At 41.0% G+C, this 20,316-nt stretch overlaps 1 protein-coding gene across 3 annotated transcripts in view; it reads right to left on the bottom strand.

Annotated features, from left to right (window-relative positions):
- kif1b (kinesin family member 1B) overlaps nt 1–19,841 on the bottom strand; it is a 58,791-nt gene extending 38,950 nt beyond the window's left edge. For 2 of the 3 annotated variants that reach the window (XM_042409808.1, XM_042409807.1), the window contains exons 1-5: nt 19,547–19,841; nt 18,156–18,309; nt 1,706–1,782; nt 1,378–1,557; nt 202–267 (exon numbers count right to left, since the gene is read on the bottom strand). In XM_042409808.1, the coding sequence (XP_042265742.1) occupies nt 202–267; nt 1,378–1,557; nt 1,706–1,782; nt 18,156–18,261 (429 nt within the window). In that variant the 5' untranslated portion in view covers nt 18,262–18,309; nt 19,547–19,841. The remainder of the gene's footprint in view (nt 1–201; nt 268–1,377; nt 1,558–1,705; nt 1,783–18,155; nt 18,310–19,546) is intronic. The other variant, XM_042409805.1, reaches the window with a different exon arrangement.
- Nucleotides 19,842–20,316: the final 475 nt, after the last annotated feature.

Here is a 20,316-nt window from a genome sequence, read left to right on the forward strand (position 1 = left end):
TTAACTAAATAATGGGAAGGAATGTGCAGAGGCAAACCAGCATCTCTGAAGCTTCAGCCAGCATGTGATTGATACCTGACTATTGCCAGAGACACTCGTAGGAGAAGACTAGGAACAGTTCATTAGAGACGAGCCAACACAAGAGTCAGAGGCAGGAGTTGAGAATGGGGATTACAGATGCCGAAGAAGTCTGAGACTCACCTCTACTGAGTAGGAGAGGTCCTCTTCTTTGTTGTCATTGATTTTCTCAAATAGATCTTCACAGAGCTGAGAGACAAAGAAAGAAGACATTTTAGTGCACATTACCAGCATGTGCAGAGGTTAAAGGGAGGATGAATAGTGAGGAGATCTGTGGACCCCATAAACAAAATACTAACAATCCATTCATTTGCATATATAGAAAATTATTTAGCAATAAAACAGGCAACCATAAAATCTAGACATGAGATTTAACACTTGGTGGTTATTATTGAGTAACATACACTATAGCTGCTAGAATGAGACAAAAGACAAAAACATTGTATGAACATTTTTGACAAGACAGATTTTGACAGTGTTTTGGAGGAGGGATTGGACTATAGTTTCCATTCGTGTTGAATCTTAGCTGTAGAAAGCCCCACAAAGGCAGGATCAATGATTTTGTCCTTAATTTTAGGGGACAGATAGTTTTTACTACGTTATTCTTGAAGTAGTTTTCATCCACAATTCAGTTTCCAGAAGACAGATTGTGAGAGAAGATTTATATAGAGTTTGGAGTCATCAGCATAGAGATGATGGGGGGTGGGGAGGGGTCACCTTTGATACCAAGTCTAGATCACACTCTGAAAACTTGCACATAAAAATGCCATTATAGTGTGTATATATATATATAGATGAAAAAGGTCCAAATTAACATCATAAACTACACTTTGTATAACAAATCACTGGCATTTAGTCACATTTCAAAAGAATAAATATAATTCATGTTGGGCGCTGTTGGCACATGTACCATGTTAATACTGCTTCCTGGGTTTCAATCTGGCCCATGTCACCCTGTCTATCCCCGTGTCCCTAAACCAGGAGGTGTAACATAAGACAGGGAAGGACCCAAATAGCTGTCTGACTATGTGAAATGCTGAACTGAGATCAATGAGGACAAGGATATTAAGCAATCCGAAATTTCCTGAAGACAAAGGGCTATCTCATTACAACAAAGGTAAAAAAAAATTCTCTTTAGTCGACTTGCAGTCTCAATATTTCAGTGGTGGATTGATTTGGTTTAGAATTATGACAGGAGGGAATGACGAAAGCACAGCCAGTACTTAAAATACAAAGGACAAAGTCTGTCTTAATCTCTGCAGTCAGGCTAAAATCAGAAAGTTGTATTGTAGAACAAACCATGGGAATTATTCCCTCCTGCCCCTCCTCCTGCTTGCCCATCATGGTGTAGGATTTGCCAGCTCCTGTCTGGCCATAAGCAAAGATGCAGACGTTGTAGCCCTCAAAAGCATGCTGCAGCATTTCCTTGCCAATGTCATTGTATACAAGGTTCTGTGATGCAAAGCTGGGGTCTTCCGGCTGTGGGAAAGACAGAGAAATGACTTAAAATGTACAGAATTTCAATAAACTCAAGATATTTCAAATTGGCAATATATGAATAAGTATATTTATATCTTATATTTCTTATTGGCCATTATGCTGGACACTGGAAAATGTTAAAGCTCACCGTAGTGTGCGACCAGTAGGAATAATCAAAACTGAAGGTCTTTGCTGGTTCCTTTGGGGCTTTGGGGTTGAGAATAGCTGTGGAGGGGAAACAAAATTAGTAACATGGTTGATAACATCTGGTTTGAATGTGAATATGAGACAACAACTACTCCCACGTTCTTGTATTTTCATTTTAAGGGCTTCCTAAAGTTAATTAATTTGTGAAACGTCAGTGACTCAATTTACTAAATGAAGATTTTTATTATTTCACTCTGACGACATCACAGCACCTAAAGTAAGAAAGCAGCAAGTGTACAGTGACTTTGAATGATGTCTGGTGATTCTGACTGAAACACTGGTTCATTACTTAGTCAAATTTAAAAACACAAGTGATTCAAATGACAGTAGGTGCTTTGGCTTAGCACTTCTCAAATGAGAACAGAGATTATCCACGAATACCTGATGCTATGGCAGTTGGCCTGGTGTTTTCTTTGCAAACCTACTGCCTTTGTGCCTACTGAATGTGTCCTTTTTCTGCTTTAAAAACGTTTCGGTTCCAGTTTCCTTTTTTTTTTTTCCCTTTGCTGGCACATTCTCTCTTGCTTGCACACTTGCTTCATCTCACTCTTAAAAAAGTCAGGGAAGCTGATTACATAAATGTTTTTAAACATCAAACTTACATCCCTAATTTATGTGTGCTTCATTTATGTAATTCTTCTAGTCTTTCATTTCACAAATAATTACTTAAAGAGACACAGTCATGCTCAATTTATATAAATTATTTTTATCCTAGTTGGCAAAAAGTGGATCTCCCAAGATCCTGTTCTGCAATCAGGAGCACCATCAGTGATATATTTGGAACTGAAAGTCACATGAACCAGTGACGGATTATGAGCTGTTGGCTTTTTTGAGAACCAAAGCAAGTTTCACCAAACACGTCATCTTTAATCAGTGTTTTGATTAAATCACATGCACTAATAACACAGCAAGAACATGAACAATAAAGAGGTTGAGTCATAACACATGTCGATTACGCCTACTAAACAATCTTCACCTGTTGTATCTGAAAAAGGCATGATGACACAATATTTCCGCACACCCGACCGTTCCCTATGGCCACACAGACATTTCTTAATGAACAAGAATCTGCAGCCATGCCTGGCATTTCATCCCTCTCAACCATGCTTGCTGGTACCCCTGGGACTAGTGTTCAAGCGTTCCACACTGCACTGGATATGTGACAGAGAGAGAGGAGGAGATTAAGAATTTACTGCAGGATATTTGTAGATATCGGTACCCCAATTGTTAATCCCCTTATAAGAAAAACTGCACTTTTATTGACTAAAGCTGCCATGTGTTGGGGTCAGTGCAGAGAGTTTGCTAAGGCCAAACAGAGAAACGCATAGCTTCACCATTAGAACTAAGGGGGGAGGTGGTGAGGTAGGAACGAGAAACAGGCGAGTGAAAAAAAAAAAAAAAAAGGTTTGAGAGACTAAAAGTAACGGGTGTGCACAAAGACCTAGCAACAATCCAAACAGAGCAACAATAGAAACCAAAAGGCAGTACGAAAGGAAAAACTGCATCTGTATCTTAGTAGGTGCAATACTAATCTGTGTATTGAGAGCATTTCACTCTTTCCAAACAAATCTCCAGTGAGAGCTACAAAGCAGTAATTATCTTGGTTTCATGCAAATTCTGTGCTTCGCTAATGGGCAAATTAAAGGCAGGTCTGGCTCCTCGACATGAGGGTGCTTGAGAGGCTTTTGCATCAAGATGTCCCCGGCAGAGTGCCTTATGTGTTCAGAGGATTTCAGCACACTTATCAATAATGCAGGAGATGTGGAGAGACGGGGATTGCATATCGCCCTCCGTGGGTCACATGCTGACAGAAAAGCACAACGTGTCCTTAGAAACCAGAACACTAACTGCTTCATGCTAAATATGTGATGATTATAGCAGCTGCCGTTGCACTAAAACTCAGGTAGCCACAGCCTAGCACAGGTAAAAACAATGCATCTGTGTGCACCCCCTACGATCTTCAAACAGGTTAAGGTGCACTGGTAGAGCAGCAGCTTCCATTTTGGGCACTGGAAGAGGATACAGTGAGACAGGTGGCTAAATAAAGCCCAATTTCACCTTTGACCTGCCTCCAAAGAGAAATTGGAGCCAGGGCAGAAAGAAACGAAGGGGGATTTACGTTACCAGTGCCCCTGTTCGCCTTTCCTGGAACAATCTACAGTGGCTATTAACAAGGGGGCAGCCTAAGCTCTGATTCAGTGCCAACGAGGCACCTTAGCGGTAAAAACAGAATGATGATGAGACAGTGCCACATGTGTGCTCATGACAGGCCAGGAAACTGACAGAGACAAACTAGCCTTACTGGGAATCACAGGTGTGTTCTGGCAAGACAAGACATGATGTGAGCTTTCTATTCTTTACCGAGTCTGTCAACTTCTCTGATTCAGATCTTGTCATAGATGAGAGCCGATGTAGGGGTGTAAAAAATGTATCTAAGCAAAGCAAAGCAACATGGCATCAGCTAGTGGGAGACTGTTCAACTCCTGAGGGTGAATCATTCACGTCTTTAGACGTGCATAGACGTCTTTGCCCACTTCACTGCTCTCAGAACAGATAGCTACCTCACCCATGTGGTCCTGCCAGTGCGTCATAAGAGAGGATCTCTCATGTAAGTCTACAAATAGTGTATTGAGGGCAAGGATGAAACAAACTACCACACAAATGGAGCTGTAACCAAGATAACATCTGCCATCTCCCAGTAAGGAACGGATATGGCAATGGGGATGTGTGTGTAGTCCAATTTCTTATTATTTGTACTCTATGTGAAAGAATGAATATATTGTTTGTTTCTCATATACAGTGTATCCACCCTACGTCATCACACACACATCTAAAGTCAAACTGTAGCATCTTTATGTTGAAGAGTGATGCATAGGGAGGTGGGTTTTATCCCCGCCATCTGAGATGAAGTAAATCTGACAGGAGTGCCCCATATACTGCCAGAGTGTGACTCACTTCACTTTTTTACACCTGCACATGTGCATCACACTTATCTATGTGAGCACGGGTGCATGTATTAATAGTCACAAACCAGGATGTCAATGAGGAATTCCTCTGCTTTCCATTTATAGTAAATATTCCCACCAGAGTCACATCGTGTACTTAAAATGGCAGACGCATTCTGCTGCCTAATAAACAACGTCATCACTCTGTCTTTCTCAACCATGGCAACAGGTATAGGACCAGATTCTGGTTGCCATAACAACCTCAACTTGGCACACAAGGGGAGGATGCGGCACATTGCGTTCTGTTTTCTCTCTCCTCAAGCATTCCCCATTCCTGCTTTGTAGAAATTATATAGAGTAACTTAAACACAGGTTTATTGATTATTTATCAAACATGTGATTTCAGGATTCTAATCATTTAAAAACCCTGAAACATGCAAAAAATCATTGTGTGAGAAACTGTAGGATTCGTAAGAGATTAAGCTACTTATCATGTCAGACTCCATATGCAATACCAGAAACAACTTTTACTTGACAAAAAGCTTTTAGATACTTTTTAATTGCAAAATCTAATGACAGGAATATATAAAAAGACAAACAGTTAATCATTTAAAAATAAACAACCTTTTGAGCACTGAGGCACTTCTCTTGGTGACACATAAGGTATGCATTGATTGGCTGCGTACCAGGAAACACTAAACGCAATGTCCTCAGACACAAGGTCAGAAATTCAACATTATCGATAAAAGAGTGACACAGAGGACCGTCTAATCATTACTGTGTCATCATCTGGCCATCAAACAACACTAAATTTACATAACATAAACTGATGGTATGCAAATCTGTGTGGGAGACACTGCAGGAGACATAAAAGATAGAGAAATTCATTCAGATAGAGAACGCCCATGTTCAGTGAACAGACGAGCTACTGGGTGGCATGTGAGGGCACGTCAGATGTTTATTTTCCCAAAATGCCACAGCTCTGCATTTTCAGTTCCCCCGTTGTGCAGTATATAGGACCGATAGGATGCCGGCTTCTCCACAGGAGCTCTCCATTTCAAGGCAGGGTGGATACCAGTTAACTAACCACATCCTGCTATCCAAAGAACATCACTCAGCTGGTTGTAGCCGGCAGACATTTTGTGCTCCAGTAGTCAACATGGGGCCCATAATCCGGCCAGGAAAGCAGAGACACCCCCAGTAATTAGGTTGTTAGGAGGTCTCCGAGCACCAGATGGGGACTAAAAGCTAGCCCCATTCACCTGAGTCTAGCACACAAGCAGGGTCTAAAATGGCTGAATGTATATCTGCCTCTGTCTTCCAGTAACCCTCTATGGACCCTGCTAGCTGTTAATTCAAGCTGATTGATGACTGTCCAGGATAACAGGAAGGAGATGAGGGCATTAAATAAATGTATATGAAAAAAATAAAAAGGAAAACAAATAAATGAACTGCTAAGGTGAATCCAAGCATTCAGAGAATTAATATCTGTGCAGAATTGTTATTACCACATGTGCTTCTTTCAGCAGGAATGAGGAATTTTAATAGCATCCCTGAGGTGTGTGTGCATGTGGGCAGCGGTGTGATGTAACTGAAGAATATTATTGCATTTAATTCACTCATAAGATTACAGTCATTTTCCACTAAATTAAAGTGTTGTTTTAGCACCAAATTGCATCAACCATATGCACTTAACATATAAGGTATCAGACAAGTGGACCTACTGTACTGTACTGTATGATCATTTTGTCATGAGAGAATTCAATCAATTAAAATAGATTATGATTTATCATCGTTTCTGTTGTTTTTTCATTTTGGGTGACGAGCCTAAAGGCGGTAATGGACCTGAACAGTTTAGAATGATTGTAACAGACTGGATGGAAAATCTACAGCCAAGGTGTGTTCATCTTCCAAATAATGTGATACTCCACCAAGGAGACCTATGAGCTGTAGGTCAGTAGCTCTGAATGAAGTCAAGTTATCTCATATTAAAATGGACTAACACTAGCTTAGATTAGAGCTGCAATTAAAGACTTTCACTGTTGTTTAATCTGCTTAATTTTTCAGTTGCATGATTAAGAAACCTCCAAATGGGTCACTAAGGCAAGTGACACATTTCCCCATGCGGTTCCGGTTGTGTGGTAAAGCATCACAGGCACTAATCACAGTAGCTCATGAGAGGCTACAGTGCAGTTCCTGCATGTGCAAACTTCAGCGTACATGGTCAAAAATAATAACATAAGAAGTGGGGTTGTAAATATATAGTGTATACTGTTTATACAGGATTTATATTGTTACTTAACCGCCCAACAGCTGATGTGCTCATTTCTACAGCTCTAAAGCTATATATGTCTATAAAATATTACAACTGCACACCTGTGTCACACTTTGTGCATGTGTGGTGAAGCAAAGCAGCTGTTGACATGAGCCGATGGTTTGAGCAGCGCCACAGTAACACTAACATGGCTGTTCAGCCTTACATAGGGAGCATAAAGACTGTATGGAGCACACACACACACACACACACACAGAAATGCTCTGCGTGTTGTATCCAGTATCTTTGGAAGAGAGTGTGTGATGGCTCGGTTGCCGGGGCTGCAGCACAGGTGACAGAGTTGTCACTGGATGCAGCTCAAAGCTGAGAGCTAAAAGTAGTCTCTGAGCACTGCTGTGCACATTCGACTAACAGCTGAGCTTGTCGCAGCCACAACACAGGACGTACAACAACTCCAAAACAGAAACTAACATGTGGTATCTTGATTACCCCTTTAGATACAGTGCACTTTCACGTCAGGTCAAGGAGATGCCATGTAGCCTTTAATTAAAAAATATCCACACAGCAATATTTCTCTGTCGGGTACTCTTGCCAAAAAAGCCTGGAAGTTTCCGAGTTCATCTAGCCACAGACGGGCCCCTTTCACACCAGAATCCACATCACCATCACTGACACAGACACATCATTTTCAAAAGACTGCAACAAACTTTCTATTTATTTTAAGATCACGTTTTTATTTCATTAGATGGGCCACTAGATCAAAGTAATTACTGCAACTGTAAAGAAAGGCAATGCATTCTCCCCTATTTCTACTTAAAAGTTTGATCACGTCATTTTTCTCTTTCCACTGAGAGAGAGGAGAGGGGAAAAAAGCACAGGAAGACACCAGAACAATGCACTGAATACGGGGTATTGCAGTTGACAACAGAGCCTGCAAAACATGTTAGGTAATCTGTTATGACAAGGCTTTATGTGCCCAGTCCCCTCTATCACAATGACCCTTTTCACACTGCCTTACACCCCCCACCCCTAACCCCCCTCCCCCCCCTTTTTAGAAAAAAATATTGCCACATTTAGAAAAAAAGAAAATCAATGTTTCTGTCGGAAAGTGTCTGACGTTAGCTAAATGTAAATTAAACTTTAAAAGCAACTGCACTGCATTGAAAAAATGTTCATCTTTCTATTATTATTTTAAAAAAAACTTTAGAGATTTAATTAATTCAGTGACTGTGTTTACATGCACACAAGAAACCAGGTTAATTGAAGAAATCTGGTTTGGGCAGGAAATCAGTGTGTTTACACGCATTGCAATTAAACGTTTTAATGCAGCTGGTTGGCAATCAGATTTAGTCCCTGCCACCTGCCCATTTTCTCAGAGCATTTGGAGTGATAGTTGCAGTGAAAAGACAAGTTATATACTGGGAGTGGATGTCTTTTTGGTTATGCACATACGCTTTATTTGACAACAGGATTTCTCTCCAATTCAGGAAGCTGGATTTCTTGTTAACATGACGTTTAAAATAATTTCAAAACATCTAAAAATTGAAATTAACAAGGTTAAATAATTGCATTTACACACACAAATAGGCTTTGTCTAATAACCTGAAAATCAGAGGTTTGTTCAGGATTGTTCTAGTAAGTGCGGTTTAGTTTTACCGACTCCATGCCAAAAAGTGAAAAAAAAGGTTATGGCTTTAGGTGGGTTTGCCTGTCTAGCTGGAAAGCAGTGGGAAAGGGTGCAGTCCTGGTCCATGTGCCAGCTGTTCCAGCTCTGACTACTGTCTATTTATACAGCAGCAGATGGCAGCTAGTGCTTTGCATGCCGACAGACTGTCAGTGACAGGAAGGAATGGACAGATTTCAGCCGCCCAACCTTTTCCGCTGAACTCATAGCCAAACCATACATTGCTGCCAGCCCACAGACACTGATAGCTAGCGAGGACTGCGAGTGCCTTTTGATATTAGCAGCTCACGCAGGCTTACTGAGTCCAGGATAACAGAGACTAAAGAGAGGCTTCTAGAAACCACCAGACAGAGAAAACATGCCAAGCCAGCAGGACTCCATTCAGAAGCTAAACAAACACAGAACTACAACAAAGAGCGAGGGATATCAGGCATCCTCTCAGGTGATGACATGGGGGGGTTAAAACATAAAAAGCACACAGGATTGAAATCAGAGCTGAAATTACAAGAAATCTCTAAATGACATTCCAGTGGCTCGCAAGTCTAATGCCGGGTGCGTCTCACCAAAGTGTGAACTTGTTTAATGAACATGTTTGTTGTTTTCACCTAAATGTTAATATTAACACGATGATGCAGGATCCTCAGAGTTTTCAGCTGTTTTCGCAGCTCAAAGAGGCAATGTTTCTCATGGATCAGGTCCAAGAAGGATATTCTCCTCCTTGCAGGTGCTGTCTCAAAGGTCAGAGGTCTTTCCAAACACATCCTGTGTCATGGAAAGCTATAGTAATGCATCCACAGCTTTAGACAAGTCTGGAATTTTCCAGTTTAAAAATAGCACTTAATCTATTGACAATTCAAACTCGCCTGTGTCAACATCTTCATACAAAAACTTGAGTGTTTCTGCATGCATCAAAAACTGAAAAGGATTAAAAATAAAGCACTTCTTAGAAAGTTTGTATTTTGGAAAAGTTTCTTCTCAGCCCAACCTTGGTTACCAACATCATCGGTAACTGTACTAATAAACGAATAGCATCACCATGAATAAGCCGGCATAAAATTATCAGCCTGCAATGAGAACGGTAATAAAACTTATCTGCCGCTGAAGGAATGCTGATTCCAACACCAGCAATTTGTCACTTTAAAATTAGTGCCTTGTCCCGGATAACCTTTCCAAATATCAGCCAATGCTGGTTAAACTGTCCATCAGCATACAGTAGGTCAAAGGCAAGAGCTCTCATTCCTAAAAAGAGAACTGAAAGTAGAAATAAACTAAATTATTATTATGATTTTAACATCTTGCATCATGACTGAACAGTGTCCCGAAATTGTCTCTTAACTACATGCAGATCATCATGTGATCCAGGCAGAGTGGTTGGACAACAGTGTGCAGACAAGGGAAATACAGAGCCCCTTACATTCACTGTTCACCACAGGCGCCCATTTTACAGAGCAGTGACCTGGATTTCCTCAACTAGCCTCCACTCTGAGACTGAAGTCTCTCTTTAAATGCTTTCTGGCTTTATGTAAGCATTATGACATCATGAAAACAACTCTGACACATGAATCTGTGAAATTCTCACATCTTTTTGTAATATCCCCCATCTTAAAAAAAATAAATAATAATAAGATAAGAAGAAGCAACACCACTGGTTTGACAAGTTCTGTGAAGCCAATAAAACAAAGGATAAACACTGACTGATGCCTCAAGCTAACGTCAGATGACTAACACCTATTTTCTCTGAAGGACAGTTATGATGCGTGAAACTGTTTGTCTGCGTGTGTACTACTGATCTCAATTAGCTGCACAGTCTTCAACAGCAGCATGAGCCAACCAGATTGAAGGTCAGCTCTCTCATCTTATTCAGTAAGGTTTCAAAAATATTATACAGCCAAACTCCCTACTTCTTACTCATGAATAATACAAAGTAAGCATCATGCCCACCACCAAGCTACCCGTGCCTGGACTGCAAAGCTCTCTAGTTTGCCTCTGAATTCAGCCCTCAGACTGTGGGAGGAAACCAAACAATACAGTCTGGAAAGAGAGAGCAGTGTCGGTTTTGGGCACAAAAAAACTAAAAAACACATTCACTTTCTTGAATGTGGGAAAGTCCAGCCATTTCACCCAACTCAGGCAGCGAACCAAAGTGTAGGTAAGAGGAGAAAGCCAGGAGTGCCATAACCTCAAAACAAACACACCATTATCTGCCATTTATCCCACTGCTTGCATCATCAAGCTGGAGATCTGTATTCGGCCACACAGACCCAAACTGAGTATGAACTCGGTTAGCAAGTCAGACTCAAGTGAATGGTTGCATAGAGTCTTCTAAAAGAAAATTAAATCTCATTATACTAATATGCCTGGTGCAGGTATCTTTCAGCTGGGACTTTTTGTTTGGATGACATTTAATTGCATGTTAACATACTTTATGGCCCAACTACATCCCTTATTTCCTCACTTCCTATTGCCCTGTCCACACACACACACACAAAAAGATGTGTGGGCACACACAGACGCGCACAAACATTCCTAATTCCCCCTCATCTGTGTACAAAATGGGCAAGTGACCCTTTTGTTGTACAGACAATCTCTACCACCCTTCAATTGATCGGGTGCCGCTGTAAAACTGGGACACATTTTAGGATTTGGCTGGGCGACTAATTTCGTATTGTGTTGTTCCACCTTGTAATGTGAGGGAGGGCAGGGAGTTGGCCTTTTATCTCTGGTTGTATTACTAACATTAATGGATTTGTTTGGTCTGGAGTCCAGCGGCCAATCGAAGCAAAGCCATCTAGGAACAGCCTCATACAAGCATCCATCCTTGGTGGTTTTTCTGAAGGGTTCTGTGCTGCCAATAAGCTTTATCTTTATTTAAGATAGCAATGCTTTTCTGTAGAAAACTCCTACATCAAGTAAAACAGAATTAGCAATATTATCTCATGCCATTCCTCCCTGTTTCAACAACAACAAAAAAATCATGAAAACAACCAGCCTTTTCTGCAGTGTAAGCACAAACTGCTGGACAATGACCACACATCAGCAGACTCAAATATAATAGCTTTGCCTTTTCTTTAGTTACAGCTCAAGTGTATAAATATCATGCATTTCCTATCCTCCAATATGACTGAAAATCTTATCATCCTTAGCTGGGAGACTGTATGTGATGCTGCCTCACGCTGTCCTACACGTGAATAGTGCTCGTGCACGACTTTCACTGTCTCTGCTGCTGTGGCTGCCTTTACATCTCCCCTCCCCCCTCTCGAGTCAGCTCCACTCAGCTTCCGCTCAGCCCCATCACAGGCTGGAACTAACAGTGAGCTAAAAAACAATGAGCTGAAAAACAAGGAGGTGAACAAAATTAAGCTAAGCTGACGTATTCTTTGGCATTAAGTCAATACTGAATCACTAATGCTTGTTCACCGTTGTAGTTACTATGCTACAATATGTGAGATCCTGTGTAAAAAAAATGTGCCACAGATCTGACAGAGGGTCATCTTCTACATAAGCATACAATGTGGCAAACCAGGTCTCATGAGATCATGACACTGGTTTTCCAGACCTTCTTTTCATCATTAGTAATACCTTTTGTTTAAAGACATCTGGAGCTGATCCCCAGGCCCTATGATGTTAACAGGGGGGACAACGCCAACAAATTCACTCATTATAAACCCTGATGGTGACATCATCGCTGGGTCAACTGTTAGGTTTTTAATCTATGTCTGATGTCTCCAGATGTTTTGATGCAAAAAGTCTGTTTCTTTAGATTTTAAAGAAACATACTGTTGTTAGATTCATTTATATAGACTTTAAGAGCCTAATTTAGGCAAATTTGTTACAAACATGCTAACCTTGAAATATTTTACAGTCTGACAATTAGATGCCATGGGTTACTGCTTTAAATAAACTGACTCAGCACTAAAGCAGAGAGGCATCAAGACTAATTTTAAAATACTGGCACACTGAACGTAGTCAACGTAACTTTTGGCTTGGTCAGCTAAATAACTGAAACCATAATTAAGTAAGAGAAGGTATTTATCACTTTCCTTTTCTGACCTCTGCCACGTAAACTACATTCCTGCATTCAGCCTGCTCCTGATATGCAATGCCATACTGTGGTTTGTTATTCATTTCAAATGAATGGATAGAGTTTCCTCACCAATGGGAGCAGCTTGGAGCTGCCCCCTAGTAGTCGACCGACTGTTAGTCGATGAGAAGAGTCTTAGTCAACCGAGTTTTCACTGGTAGGTTGGTTGCAGAAATTTAAAAAAAAACCTCAAACTCCACGCCGGAGCTGCGCCTTGCCAAAATTAGGTCAAAACCTAGTATGGCCGGACTGTGTATGAAACCCTAGAGGGCTTTTAATTTGAAACGATGGATGCAGGAAAGTGGTGACACGTGGCGACAACCCGGTCGAGGCGACCAATCACTCAGTCAGTGACCCTGTCCGCTGTGATAACAGAAGTATAGATTCCTCTGGAAATATCTGTCAGCCTCGACTATTTCCTGCAGGGAAACCCCCTAAAATGACAGATGGGATGATTTAACGGAACTAACTGACCCACGGGACTGAAAGAGGTAACTCAGTCTCCTCGCTGGTTGTGCCGACACATTCATTGTTGTTAACAGGAGGCTCGCTTCGTACATGCGCTTGTAAAATTGATATTTTAAAGGCTCATTATTACAGTTTGGTATTTCTCTGTAACGTAGCACAGTGTTAATATTCTGTCTCAACCCTGAAACTCAAACCATTTTCTGATGCCCCCAAAATATATATATTTAAATAATGAAATTAATATCATACACATGCGACGACTAGTTGACTAATGGCTTGAACTAACGACTATGAGGCTAGGAAAATCTTTTGTTGGGGGCAGCCCTTGAGAGGCCACAGTGGTTCTGTGTGACATTTTGTTTGAAATGTAAATATCAGTAATACTATTTGATTTTAAAGCTCAATACACATAATACTGTAGGACTGATTGCTCAAACAGGATTTCACCAAACTAATTGTTAATTCTTAACACATACTTTTATGCCGGTTTTATTTTCAGTGAAGATTTCAATCATCAATAAATTGAAAAGAGTCAAGTTGTCAAACTGAAGAGTTATAGAAAACCTGACACTAAGACTTGTCATTCAAATTGTATCAAATATTGTGGAAATTGTGTCGGACATACACCTTGACCCAGACTGTCCCAAACAATTACAACCACTGCTGTCTACTATTCAATTTCAAAACTGCCAAACCGCATCACACAACACTTTGCGACACTTAGACCAAACCTTAAGTGGGTCGTAAAGACAGAAATGCAACACACTTGTGAGCAAAAGCAAACAAGAGCGCATGATGTTATAAAGAAGGAAATGTACATGGCAGAAGTATGACACTCGCATTCATTCAGTCAGGATGTTTTTGCAGCAGAAGAAAACTGCTGCTGTTGCCTTGACTACCCAGCACAGAAAAAGACCACAGGAGATATGACAGCGATAGGAACATGAGATACAATCCTCACACTATGACTCGTTACATTAGTGTTTCTTTATGGGTGTAATTATGCAAAAGTTTCACAGAAGTAAACTTTGTGTGTAAAAAAAAAAAAAAAAACTTTCAGAATTTCAAGACAGTGTAATCCACTTTCTGTTACATAGAAAGTACAGGTAGGTGTTGAAAACCGACTGAGCTCTTCAACATACATTTGTGTTTCAGGCCTGACAGTCCTGTGACACAGCATGAGCTGATAACAGATACAGACATCTGCCTGTCCTCCCTCCTCATTAGGAGGTCAGTCTGGAATGACAGGCTGCTCTGAGGCGATGAGGAATGTAACACCCTGAGTGGGTGTGTCTGTGTATGTGTACACCTACAAGGGTCACAGGGATTACAGCCTCAGGGCATGGTGACCTGAAGAAAGCCTGTGGATTACTGCTCCTAATCAGGTCTGCAGAAGCTTCAGCAGCAAGATGACCATCCCTCATCCAAACCCATGCTCCCCACCTTACTCCGCCACTCGTCCTGCCAGCTCTCTCCTCAATGACCACGATTCATTCATATGAGATGGGTTCATTGTCATTTCTGCTGTGGTGATAGCCTCCTCTTATGTGTAACTGACACAAGGGCTCAGCTGATTCCTCCCTGCAGGGATTTGTAAGGTCAACATCCACTTAGTTGATTGTGAGAGGACACTCGGGAGAATTGTAACTGAAAGGTGAAGGTTTAATTGATATGTTGACCTTTAGTTTGTTCTATCAGTTTGTCAATTAGTTTACTCTTAACTTAGGGAGGGATATTGTGTGACATCCAGCTCTGGAAAACATGGATTGCGTAGGCTGGTATCTTCTGATATTGCATTAGAAATACCATTCTTAACACTGGATATCTCCCATAATGGAAGGAATTGATCTGAACGCTGGTTTGTTCCAATGAAAATCAACCTTATGCTCTGAAATAACACAAGAGTCTGATTCTCTGCATGCACTGTGCAACATTTATCAAACATCTTTGGCCATACATACATACATACATACATGAGAGGCTGCTCAGTAGCCGAGGGGTAACATAGCAAGTAACACGGGTTACATAACAAGACAGAGACTGATGTGGAGAACACATCAGGTTCGTAATGAAGGCAAGCTTTGGGTGTCCTGGTGTTATTCAACATTTGGAGCACCAACACTAACTAATGCAACAGCCCATCGCGTCACCCCTTTATAATTACATTAGCTCTGGTATGTTTAAGAGCTTCTACTGAAAGAGGCCTTTACTTGTTTCCAGCCAGCCTGCAGAGGCCTTGGACACATTTCCTGCACACTGGATAATCAATTTGCTGCCCCTCTGCCTGCACTCTATCCTTGACAACCCTCCATGCATGGTGAAAAGGAGAGAGAGAGACAGAGAGAGAGAGAGAGAGAGAGAGAGAGAGAGGAGACGGCATATCCTGCCCTTGCCCCTGAGCTCTCTCTTTCTCTGTGTTGTTGACATACGCGCACACCCCAACACATGTGCCCTTGAGCGAGTGACAACAATAAGGGGAGTGTCATGGCCTCATCCACACATCTGCCAAACACCTACAAACTGACCAAGCAGCTCCAGAAAAACATCCCATTTCTGTCAAGTAGCTCTCGAGTCCTGTTTAGATGTTAGCCATCAGCAAAACACCGTGAAATAATAGGAATACACGGTTATCGCAGACACTGTGAGGATAGCACTATCACACCACCGTCTCATCATAGAAGTGTATTGAAACATATTTTGACAAAGTATGAAAACTAAAAAATTACAAGTCTATTATGCTGCAGTAGTGGCTTGAGACACTTTTTTCTGATGTGAAAAATTGTCACCATTGGAATTCGTCGTGGCAGAATATGAGCTGATTAATAATCAAGCAAACTACACTTTTTAAGCCTATTGGTGCATATTTTGTGAATTATCACATAAAGTTGTGATGAGTCATGGATATACTGCCTTTGATAGGGGAACAAATAAACAAGTCCATCTGTTTTTGGCTGATGTGGTTTAATTTTTAACTGAATTAGATAATTATACACATTTGGTAGTAATGAAAACCAACCATAAGGGATAAAATTGGACATTGGTTTGCTTTGAAGTTTTGTTTTAAAATTCAAACAAGGACTCTTGTTACTGTTACATACTTTAATCACACAAAAATCCTAACCAGTATGGCATCTCTTGGCTTCCCAAATGAAACACTGCTGAATTGTTTAGACTAAAAATTGAAAGTGGCTGGCTATGGTAAACAGTGATAGATATAAAATGTGAGGAAATCCAGCAAACTACAGAAAGGTCAGATTTTCACACTGCATGTAAAATAATCTTGACAGGATGTATGAACGTGTGCATGTTTTGAGCCACTAGCTACCGTTCAACCTCTCAGCATCCTAATAAGACAGCGTTCTCAGCATACCATCTGCAATGAAGTCCTGATGAAGGGAGAGTATGGCTGCCTGCCAGCCTTCCTTTCTGCTCTGCAATCTGCCCATGTGATAGGAGGTAGAGTAGGCAGTACTGCAGCCTCCTCCTCTCCCTCGCTCACAGACGCACTGACTAACCCCCCAAAAACACTGCATATTCCACTGCAGTTCTGCTACAAACCACGGGTCACCCTCCAGCACCTCCGAGTGACATTGGCATAATGAAAACCCAAGGATATGGAGTACAAATACTAGGGATTTGACACAAAGCTTCTCTTTGGTAGAGTGTAAAAGATAAAGAGTAAGTGAGCCATAACTGGAAGGGACACTTGATCTTATGGAAGATTCATATAGGCTTAGTCTGATGAGCCTGAAAAGACTGACAGACAAAACTCCAGGCAAATAGGAGAGCCTGCAGGAAGAACAGGTTCCTGACATCACACGCTGTTGTGTTACTGGGTCAGTAAATGTTTCCATGTAAATATCAGGGTGATTGTGTTCATCTGTCAGCTGGAATGGGATATACAGCATGAGGCCGCTAGCACTTCACAGTACCTGATGACTCACAGTCACAAGTAAGCAGGTTGAATCACAAGACTATAAAACACATTCGGGTTTTCTCTTCCTTTCTTCCTCTTGCTCTGCTATTGTCTATCATTTCATATCCTTTCATATATTTTCATAGATTCCACAATGACAGCATGCAAGCAGGGTGTCATCACAGTTTTACACAAACAAGTTCAATATGTTTTTAGACTTTTAAAATTAGATTTTAGAATATAGCTTATTCCAATTTTAAATTTGAAGGAATTTTGCGTCTCTATTTTCCAATATTTTCACATTAAACTAAAAGCTTTGGGAAGCATGTTAATTGCATTTGTACAACAGCCATCTTAATCACTGAACCCAATAATATGTCGTTAAAAGGTGACAAAAATTACAAACAAATCTGCAGAAACTTCAACTTAACAGAAATGAAGGTCATTTTTACTCAACGTTACTTTGTCTTTCTAACTTTAACATCACTTTGCCTTCCAGCCACTTCAAATTTAGTGAAATGTGCGGCAAAATAAAAAGCAGTTTATCTGGTATATGTTTAACTTGTGGCCATAACATTTTATGTGACTCTACAATCTCTGTGTTTATACTATAAGATAACATAACTATAAACTACAAAGTAACACATATATCCATTCTAAAACAAAAACTGCGTGATAAAGCTCTGATGAATTGGGGGTGTTGGCAGGCCAGGCTGTGTAGCGACCCCTGGGTGTCCCAGTATAAACCAACTCAGCGTTTCTCACATAGAAACTCTTCAGGCATGCAGGCCCCTTCAGAGGAGGAGGAATTTCACTCAGTAAGCCTTTTATTCTCTTTCAGGCTGTTTGTCCCCAACCGTTCCACTATTCAGTTTGCTCATTCTGCTGTTCTATGCTAAGACCCCTGAAGGAAGACCACGCGGGAGCATGTGTGATATACCAAACTTCCCCCAGCAGACATTCCTGCAGGAATTTAAGATATGGCGTGCATCCTTGTGTGTGCATGCCAGTGGGCTACTTACTTGTAGTGTTGCCTTGCATCTGAATGATACATTTTGACTCCTTGCTTGTCTCCCTGGAGTTGAAGGGTCGAACCCGAACAGCGACTTTTACAGACGCCCCAGACATGTTTGCAGTATAGGACTGTGTCCCAGTACGATTTGTTGTATGTCCCTCCTAAAGGAAAAACAGAAAAAGAGTTGTTTGCATCTGCTTTGTAAAAAGAATATCTGTGCAAAAAAAACAAAAAAACAAGCAAGACTGTGTTTATCTCCTGATTTTTAAAAAAAAATCTGAACTGCAAGCACGCAATAATGCAGAACTCACTATCATTAAATGTAAATCAAACACAATGAAAGTCCACCCCCCCTCCCAATTTCCAGTCATAACAGCTTACAACAAATATGGCCGACCTAAGCCACTGAAGCAAATATTTTGTAAACAGCATCCAATCACATACTGTATTAAACCCCGAATAAAGGATACAAGGTGATGCATTTAAATCATAAATCCGTAGTGTATATGAAATTAGCTTTAGCTAGATACAAAATATGAATGCTGCATATAATTAAGCCGCATAAACAACAAACTATACATTTTTTAATTACGACAGAACTTTCCAGTGTGTTTGCAATCATTAATAGCTATACATCCCGCGCCCCGTGATTACATAGGCCAAATATCTCATGTTTTTCCATGTCCTTGCAGTCAGCCATACTTGCTAAAGCATACGCCCATGAAATTCTATCTACCCTATTTGGTGTAGGCTACAGCGGGACAGTGAGCTGGGCCTGTCTGCTTCATCCAGCAGTGTTGACTCCGTGCAGACAACGAGAGCTTAAAATTTTCCAATTTTTTTTAAACAATATTAAATTCACCGATGTGAGGAAGTAGGCTAATCCTCCGCTGCTGTATGTTGTGGAACAGTGCAAGGAGGAGTTGCATGCTGATTTTAGCAGCACAGACCCGACACATTGTCCCCGATGAACCCTTGCATGGGAGGGTTAAAGGAATTTAACATTAATTTAACAGTTTTATTTATTATTGTGAGACAGCGTCAAACCACGTTAACGGCTTTGACTTCAGTCTCTGCGGTGCGAGACGGAACTGACCTCCGATATATGTCTGACGGAAATGGCCGTAACGTTAAGTTGCAAACATAGACAAATACTAAGGTAATGAACAATTACGGTTGTATAGTTTTCAAGTAAAATGTGATTTTAAAACTGTTATCGGAACCAGGACTGTGTACCGGTCCAAAGACGCTGCCGTCAGTGACTAACTTAGCTAACTAATACAGGCAACTGCTCACCAGCAACCAACAACTACCAGGAATTAATCTGTAATAACAACCTCTTGTACTAAACACATTTAAGAATAAAAATAAACAACTTAATTCAACGTTTATACTCACGTTTTTAGACTCTCACCACGACAACACCGACACCATAGGACGGCGGCGAGAACTAACGTTAGCTAGCGGGCGTCAAAATGTGTTGTTTTTTTTCTATCAGAATCTGCGAGCAGGAAAACTGTTATAAAGTCCACTTTCGTGAAAAACACCCATTATAGCGGTATCCTCCACCGGATGGACCTGTGATTGCAACCGGTGGCTCCTTGGCGAGTTTATTTTCCAGTAGAGATGAAAGGCGGACGTCTATCTGCACACAAGCGGAGAGAAGAATTGATGGATTGCCTTGATTTACCGAAGAGATTACGTCAACTCCCTCTCGGCCACGCTAACTGACAGCCTGACGGACCAATGAACGAACAGATATCGATGACTACTGCCTCGCACAGCCAATGGCGATCCTTGAAATCGGAAAGGGGAAAGGAGTGGGTGGGGTCCAGTGGGGTCTCTCTTTTTTTTTTCCTCGCCCGTGACGCCACACTGCAGGATTTCTACCCACCGCTCCCCGCACCGCTGTCACCGCAACACCCAGGGTCACCGCAAAGAGCGCCGTCTAGCGAACAATAGGATCCCTGCATCACATAAGCAGACGGTACTGTACATTTCATAAACTTAACAATGCCTACAATCCCATTCAGTTTCTTTTAAAGGAAAAAGCATAGTCACACACGTGCTATTTGTTAAAGATGTAGGCCATTTTACTTGCAGATAGGCAGAAAGGTTAATGTTGAATAAATAAAAAATAAAATAAAAATTTCTGCTCAGTTTTATAT

The sequence above is a fragment of the Thunnus maccoyii genome, chromosome 4 (assembly GCF_910596095.1).
Source record: "Thunnus maccoyii chromosome 4, fThuMac1.1, whole genome shotgun sequence".
Lineage (NCBI taxonomy): Eukaryota > Metazoa > Chordata > Actinopteri > Scombriformes > Scombridae > Thunnus > Thunnus maccoyii.